General features: G+C 38.8%; 1 protein-coding gene across 1 annotated transcript in view; it reads right to left on the bottom strand.

The window, feature by feature from the left end:
* Window positions 1-8496, bottom strand: part of kcnip1a (Kv channel interacting protein 1 a) — a gene marked incomplete at its 5' end in the record, with an annotated part of 16840 nt that extends 8344 nt beyond the window's left edge. Inside the window, one exon of the mRNA XM_079479416.1 lies at window positions 8439-8496. Coding sequence (XP_079335542.1) covers window positions 8439-8496 — 58 coding nt within the window. The remainder of the gene's footprint in view (window positions 1-8438) is intronic.
* Window positions 8497-9024: the final 528 nt, after the last annotated feature.

Genomic DNA, 9024 nt, shown 5'->3' with positions numbered 1-9024 from the left:
CTCTCTCTCTCCCTCTCTCTCTCTCTCTCTCTCTCTCTCTCTCTCCCCTCTCTCTCTCTCTCTCTCTCTCCCTCTCTCACTCTCTCTCTCCCCTCTCTCTCTCTCTCTCTCCCTCTCTCCTCTCTCTCTCTCCCTCTCTCTCTCTCTCTCTCTCTCTCTCCCCTCTCTCTCTCTCTCTCTCTCTCTCTCTCCTCTCTCCCCATCTCTCTCTCTCTCTCTCTCCCCATCTATCTCTCTCTCTCCCCATCTATCTCTCTCTCTCTCTCTCCCCCTCTCTCTCTCTCTCTCTCTCTCCTCTCCCCATCTCTCTCTCTCTCTCTCTCCCCATCTATCTCTCTCTCTCTCAAGGTACTTTATTGACATGATTGCGTGTTCTTACAATATTGCCAAAGCATTGAACACATAACAAAGAGACATACAATAAGTATATCAAATAAGTTGCTAATGCATACATATAGAATGAAATATAAAGTATAATGCAAGTAAAACACATGACATTTATAAAATTAAAATATCTATATCAAATGTACACTTTCAGGCAGAAACGTATATTAATCGAAGTGTATATGTGCATTGATTGTAACGGAGATATTCTTCAAATATGAATATTCTTTATGAAGAAATAAAGTCATACCAATTTGGAACAACACGAGAGAGGTTAAAAGATCTTAATAAAAACGATTCCTCGTGCGCCATTTTCTAAAGCTTTTCTACATTTTCAGATGTAAATGAAGACATTATTTACTTTCTCATTGTGCTGTTTCCTCATGAGGCCCATTGCGATTCTAAGACATCGGCCCGTTCCAGGTTTCCTGACCCTAGCGGGGACATTCGGTGCTTATAATGACAGCCGAACCTGACATCTCTGACAACACAATCTTCCAGCCAGCCCGCACAAATCACTGGAACATTTACGCCGCACAAATGTCTGCCTTCAGCGTGAGGAAAGGTGAGACGGGAGCAGATCTAGATACAGACAGCTGTCCTGCTCAGCTAGCTGCCGCTTGAGTTTTGATAGGAATCATTTTGGTAAGAGAACGCCTGCTAAGAACATCAATTTAAATGTCACGAGAGACTCGTTTGTGGGACCTTCCTGTTGATTCATTACCATTCTAATGACACCGTTATGAATGTATTACTTTAATCTGCACATCCAATATCATAATATCAATAACACGGAGGTATCTAGTTTAAAGGATCATTTTAAAATGTTGAATATAAAAAAATATGTGATATACTGGACTTTAAAGCAACACTTTAAAACATTTGCTCAATTGTCTGTTATCAGTGTCGTAAATAATTTTGCTGTGTACTTTTACCCGTGGGCAGAGCAATGCACGTGAATTTATTAACTAAGCTGATGAAACCCGGCGGATGCAGAAAACATTGGAAACCACGTCACACTCTTGCGCAGGCCAAACACAGAACATACAGTGAGTGGTTGTAGCCGCTATGATGCTGCTCGGATTGCCTCTGAAGTGTTTCGACCTCTCAAATTATTTCAAAGTGTCGCTTTAAATCCTTCCTATACTGTATATATAACATATAACTAGGGATGCACGATAAATTATCAGCCATATCGGTATCAGCTGATAAACGGTCATTTTTAATGTTATCGGTATCGGACGTTAATAAAACAGGCCAATATATTATAGGCAATAAATAATAAATAATTTCCTCTGGTTACACTTATTTGGCTGCACGCTGCTCACCGGTAAAATACAGTCCCGAACTGAAGAACATTGTTTATTAAATTAACTTTTCACTCATTTTATATTAATATTTTTAGATACCATATATCGGCCATATATCGTAGTACTGTACTAGTGCACTTGTAAGATATATCGCTTATTGCTCCCTGAAGTCGCTTTGGATATAAGCGTCTGCCAAATGACTAAAAGTAAATATGGATAATCGGCTTCCAATGTTAAAGAATGACCAGTTATCATCGGCCAAACTTTACATATCGTTGTACCCCTACATATAACACTATAACATAACAGTGACACGAAGTACTATGTCCTGTCTGTCTGTCTCTCTTCATCTAACTCTCACAAAACAGAAGAAATCAATTCTTCACCAGAAAGAGTGAACGTTTGATGTTTTACACCCAGCAGCAGTTTAATAAAGACTCTGAGATGAGAGAGTGTGTGTGTTTGACAGAAGAATACACAAATGCTAAAAATATTCTTTCAAATATCGCTTTTCCTAAAAGAACACAAATAAACATCAACACACCAACCAAAACAACTCACTATTGTTCGCCCAAATCACAACAAATCTATTATTCTGACAGAAATATACATCACACAGGCGTACTGTGGAAATGAACAGGACCTATGGCAGAAAAACAAATGTGAGAAAGAGATGTTTGTCTCAATCTAACACAGAATCTTTTAGCTGATCTTATAAATAACATGGCTTTATAAAGGTGTGACCTGCACCTGATCTATCTGACATCTCTGAGACAGACAGCATCCCGTCTCCAGGAAACCATCATTTGAATTGAGATGTGTTTATTTATGGCTGAGTGTATCACCGGACAAAACATCAATCATATATCAGACTGGTTTGATATCATTTATGCTTCTTCATCCATACATTTAAGCATCTCCCTAGTCCCTCCCTTCTCAAGTTGACACTTGACTGTCTGATACTTGCTTTTTCACTCCAAGTAACTATAATCAAATAATAAAATCAAAAATCTGATGATGAAGAAGAAGAAAATATACCAATATTGATCCTGTAATGAAAAGGAAATGATTACGGTTATCTGTAAAAATCCTTTCACAAAGGAAAGGTTTCTATTTTAGGACCACCCACCATTTCTAGGTCACCTTGTAGCTTTTAATACTTTTTTTTGTGCAGTTGATTCTAAAATCCCTACAGTGTGACAAATGACTATTTAAAAGTGGTCTCCTGATTTGCTGCTCTTAGCTGGTTTAAGCCGGTCTATCTCGTCTCCCAGGATCAAAACCCTTCTGAAACTTTCCACTGGTTTAGACTGGTAATGAAAGCATCATTTAACCACCCTTGTGACGTCTCTTCTCGATTTTTCCCTATCCTCTGCTTTCTCACTTCTAACAAAAGAGGTAAAAGGCCAAAAGTAATAGAAAGAATAATAGTAAGATCAGGTTCAGTATATTTCACATCTCTGAATCAGATCTGTTAGTGCTAGTGGCCGACAGGTATGGGCCGATATTGAGAAAGCAATGAGTAATAAATACTAAAAAAAGTAATAAAAACTGTTTATGCAATATTCTCTTAATTGCACAACATTTAATGAGGTTACACTTTAATATTGACAATTAGTGCAGCTTTTTTGTTTATCTGTTTTACAATCCAACAGAAGATTATAGCTAAAGTGTTTCAATGATGACGAAAACCAAATGTAATTTCTTTATGTTAATATACAGATACTGCACAAAAAAAGGCATGAAGCTATTTTACTCCGTATGTTTCACTTTCTTAAATTCGGTAAAAGTAAAACAATTCTTGACAATAAAGATTTAAGTCGGTTTTGTCTCTGTGAAAACAATACAAATCCACGACAAAAAGCACAGCCCATAAATTTGCTCTTTTAGTAGCATGTAGCTTAGCGTCAAAACAGACTAAAACGTACACTCCAGTCCACACATTAAGTTATCGTGGACAGTTAAATGCGGTGGATATTAAATATACATATATAGGAATTCAAACGTGTTATTACTTAACATACAGTGTACGTGTCTCTGTGGCTATGTCGTGTGTGAGCTCATGTTGGGACTATAGCAATATTATCCGACTGCAATACTGGAGGTCGCAATGCCAAGGACCTGCCCTTCTGGGACCCTATTTTTTTGATAGATTAACCACATTCCAAGTACAGTGTGAAGACACAGGATGACTCAGGGTAGATTTAAGATTGTGTACTTAATTAACAAATTAACAGTTGAACACAAACATATTTCTATATGAACCAAAGAAGTAAAGAATACTGTGGCCTCAAGACTTCCACACACAGCCACTAGATGACGCATCTACGTCATCCATACACCGTTTGTCCGCATTAATCCGCAGGTTTTGCAAACGCTGCATCTTGCAGTTTTAGTTCATTTAAATGTATGCTTTCAGTTGAGACTACAACGCGTTTATATAAGACAGTGACTAGATCGGCCGTTTAGTTTCAAGCCATCAAATTTCAGAATGGCCTATTTAAGTCTCTGTATATAGATAATGTTTAATGTTAAAGCAGATCATTTAGACGTCTCAACTTCCAGACTCTGGATTTTCTGTGTATGTTACAAAACGCTGTTCAGTTCCCCCTTAATAAAAAATGACACCACAGGCTTTCTTAAAGTACCAAAACAGCTGCGTTTGGCTTCTATTGGTCCATTTTTGGAGAGGTGCACATCAAGCTACGGTGCAAGGTATGCGTAGGACCTACGCACGAGCATAAACTGAACTCTAGGCAGCAGAAGTGATTCTCACGGCTGAAATGAGAGCACTGGCTGCAGGCCACATCAGTCTGATGCCAGCCGAGCTTCATTCTGTCTCGCAGCTTCTCTCATTCAGTTCATTTCATCCAGCGGGAATAACACACACCGCTCTATTCCTTAATACACTTTAAGAGCTTGAAAAAAGAACCAAGTGCCATGACATGTGAGGTTTTTGGACACATGTCGTGGTATTACCATGATATTCATGGCACCATGTAAATGCAAACTATACCATGGTATGAATGTTTAGTATTTCTGTTTCGAGCGTGATCCCATTACAATGTTTTTGTTTTGGAAATGTATGATGATGATAGCATGTCTGGACATGTGCATGGTTTTATTTATGGTGGTACAACGTAAATACCATGGTATATAAAAATAAGTGCTATGGTATTATCCTCACTCCGCGATGGTACAACAGCAGTATGTTTGTGTGTTTATCAGCGGTTTAGTAACTGAAGTGGAAGTTTGGCAAACATCTCAATATGTTTCTATGTTCCTGCTGTACAAGGTGATATTTGTGCAAGACAGAAATAAAAACTTTCTCCTTCATTCATTTCCTTTCGTGTTTTCTTTGTAACTTGACCTGATTTTCTCATCTCTGTCTCACTCAGCGCTCGTTGTGTGCGTGTCTTTATGTAATGAATGAATCACTAATCTCTGCTTTGTCGGAGCCATTAAAACTCATACTGCTGAAGACATTCACATGATTTAAACCACATTACATCTGCCCACAACCTGTTTGTTCAGCAGCCCGTAAAACATTTTTGATCAAAATACCCTTTGTGTATCATGTTCATACGTTCATCGATCCGCTCTCTCTCTCTCTTAATAGAAATATTACCTCTTTATTACCTCTTACCACATTTTCAGTATCTTTCTTCACAATTTTGCACAAAAATAAAACATCATATATTGAATACACAATATACTTTTTTGTCATTTTTAAAAGTCGTGGAAAGTAAGAGTCCAGATCACATAGTCCAATGTTTTGTTCTTATCCATTCTTGGGTGATTTTACCTGTATGTTTTGGGTCATTATCCTGCTGGAGGACTCGTGACCTGCTACTGAGACTGAGCTTTCTGACACTGTACGTTTCGCTCCAGGATACCTTGATAGTCTTGAGATTTCATTGTGTTCTGCACAGATTCAAGGCACCCTGTGCCAGATGCAGCAAAGCAGCCCCCAAACATAACCGAGCCTCTTCCATGTTTCACTGTAGGTATGGGGCACTGCCTAGAAAGCTTGATTTTTTTCGTCTGTGAAAAGAGCTGATGTGACAGGCCAAAAAGCTCCAGTTTTGACTCATCTGTCCAAAGGACATTCTCCCAGAAGGGTTGTAGCTTGTCAATAAGAATTTTAGCAAATTCCAGTCGGGCTTTTTTATGTTTTTCTTCCATGGAGCGCACTTTTGCTCAAAAAGCAACGGATGGTGCGATCAGAAACTGACGTACCTTCACCTTGGAGCAGGGGCGGACTGACGAGTAGGACATTCTTGTAACATACAACACAGCCCCTCTCCGACCCACGTCGACAGTATTGGTGGAGGGACGATGCCATCAAACACACCTTCACCACAACATACCTTCCCCTGTTGACAAAATTGGTGGAGGGCCGTTGTTGGCCGAATAGGCCAGGGCCGAAATTGCTTCTGAGTCTGCCCCTGCCTTGGAGTTCAGCTTGTATGTGTTTGGCAGTTATCCTTGGTTCTTTTTCTACCATTCGCACCCCTTTTGTTCCAATCTGGGGTGGATTTTCCTTCTCCGGCCGCGCCCAGTGAGATTGGCTACAATTCCATGGACCTTAAAGCTCTCAATGATATTAGCAACTGTGGTCACAGGAACATCAAGCTGCTTGGAGATGGTCTTGTAGCCTTTACCTTTAACATGCTTGTCTATTACTTTCTTTCTGAACTCCTCAAACGGCTCTATCCTTTGCTTTCTCTGGTCCATGTGGGGAACACAATGATACCAAACAGCACAGTGACTACTTTTCGCCATTTAAAAAGGCTGAATGACTCATTACATGATTGGATACATGTGTGATACTAATTAAATAAACTAATTGGTTAGACTAATATCACTATAATCCAATTATGTATTATCTTTTCTAAGGGGTACCAACAAATGTGTCCAGGCCATTTTGCAGATCATTTAAGATTTGCAATTTAAGGATTTGAGATCATCACTAGGCAGATGAGCCATATTTAGAGACCAGAACAAGACCGAGACTAATAAACTGAGTCAGTCAACAACTATCCAGAACACCTTAGCAACACCCTGGCAACTACACAACTTACATAACCACCCTCACATCTTAGCAACCCCCTGGTAACTACACAATTTACATAACCACCCTCAGAACACCTTAGCAACACCCTGGCAACTACACAACTTACATAACCACCCTCACACCTTAGCAACCCCCTGGTAACTACACAATTTACATAACCACCCTCAGAACACCTTAGCAACACCCTGGCAACTACACAACTTACATAACCACCCTCACACCTTAGCAACCCCCTGGTAACTACACAATTTACATAACCACCCTCAGAACACCTTAGCAACAACCTGGCAACTACACAACTAACATAACCACCCTCACACCTTAGCAACCCCCTGGTAACTACACAATTTACATAACCACCCTCAGAACACCTTAGCAACACCCTGGCAAATACACAACTTACATAACTACCCTCAGGAAAACTTTGCAAAACCCTGGTAACTACACAATTTACATGACCACTCTCAGAACACCTTAGCAACACCCTGGCAACTAGGGCTGGGTATCGATTCTGAAGTTCCGATTCTATTTGATTCCGATTCACAAGCTCTCGATTCTATTCGATTCTCTATTCGAGTCAATGATTACAGATACAAGTCCTATAGATTTTTCTGAAAAAAGATCACCAAATATCAGACTGCAATGGTGAATAAAAAATGAAACGAGAGCAACAAATCTGTATATTAAACTTTAAACAGACTTAAGTATATTGAAACAGAACAGTCGCATACCTTGATCAAACAAGATCAGGTCATTTTACATTTAAGATACAGTATCAAAAACAATTTCACAAAATTATCTGTAAAGAGAGGCTGCAATCATATGAACCGCTGCCATCTGTGAAGGTGATGTTAAATTCGACGACGAAAAAATCTATTTACAGTTTTTGAGAACCGATATTGAATCGACCGCATTTTACAAAAACGATTTATCGATTTTTCAGTTTTTTTCCGTTCATTACATGTCTGTCCGGTCCTACTGTAAAATATTGACGATTAAATGCTAACAAAAGTGAAATAATCTTTGCACAACTATTTCTTGGTTTCAATATTTACAAACACACACAGTCCATTGGTCTGATGAGAGTTAAGGCCATAATCATTAACGCACACGTGTATGCGCACGCAGGCGCAAACGATATAATGCCAACAGTGAATACCATCACCTTTTATAGATCGGCAGTACATCGTGTATTTACATAACTCCTAGTCCAGGAACTATTCATTTAAGAGACGGATGAGATTTACAATAAATAAATACCACTGACAGACGCAGGAACAATGTTGTGTCATTTTCTCGTTCTAAAAATACACACACATTATTTTACATCAATGACATTCAACAATTAAACATACACTCATTCTTAAACAACTCTTAACGGTTGTGCTTGAAAAAACATTGAAAAGTCATTAATGCTTTACGGTCAATGATGTGAACAACTATCTAATACAGATTTTTCAATACTGTTTGTGTTGTGTAAAACATTGATGTATTCATTCTGGCGCGCACTGAGTTATACAAGTTCTTTTAAATCGAGCCACAACAAAACAACGCTCTAGCAATCACATAGAAACACCCTAAAAGCTCAGAACACCCAAGCACACAGCGATCACTCGTTTTGGATGGACATGCACATCTTGCAGAGTTAAAAACACACAGACTCTTACCTGCGCTATGATTCACCTGTTTGTTCTGCAGAGAGAATGTGCCCATAGCCAGACCCATATCTGCCCTGACACAAAGTGTCTCTTTACTGTACTTTTAGTCTATGTCTCTCTATCTGAGACAAAGACACACTCCCTCTCTCTCTCTCATCTTATTTGTCTTTTCTTACTCTGCCCTATCAATGCATGTGAATATTACTCTCTTACTGTCTGTCTGTTCAAATCTCTCTCTCCACCCACCCTGTAGACACCCCTCAAGAGGAAAGCGAGAGATTGAACACCAGAGTCAAGTAAGTAAGTATGAAAGAAAGTATGAAAGAAAGTAAGTAAGTAAGGAAGGAAGGAAGGAAGTAAAGAAGGAAAGAAACAAAGAAACAAAGAAAGAAAGATCTGTTCCAGGGACGTCGCTACTGGGACACTTGCCTCTTTATAAATTTCAAACTTAAGTTTTAACAATCTTTATTTGTCTGTGTAATAATTTATTGAGGTAGGCTATGAAAACTACATTATTACATTTTAAAGAGTACGAGTATGATTATGGATGAAAGAAAGAAAAAAAGAAAGAAAGAAAGAAAGTACATTATTATAT

Source organism: Barbatula barbatula (genome assembly GCF_947034865.1).
Source record: "Barbatula barbatula genome assembly, chromosome: 18".
Taxonomy (NCBI): domain Eukaryota; kingdom Metazoa; phylum Chordata; class Actinopteri; order Cypriniformes; family Nemacheilidae; genus Barbatula; species Barbatula barbatula.
Note: the sequence above shows the minus strand (reverse complement) of the source record. Positions and strands in the feature narration are given on the sequence as shown.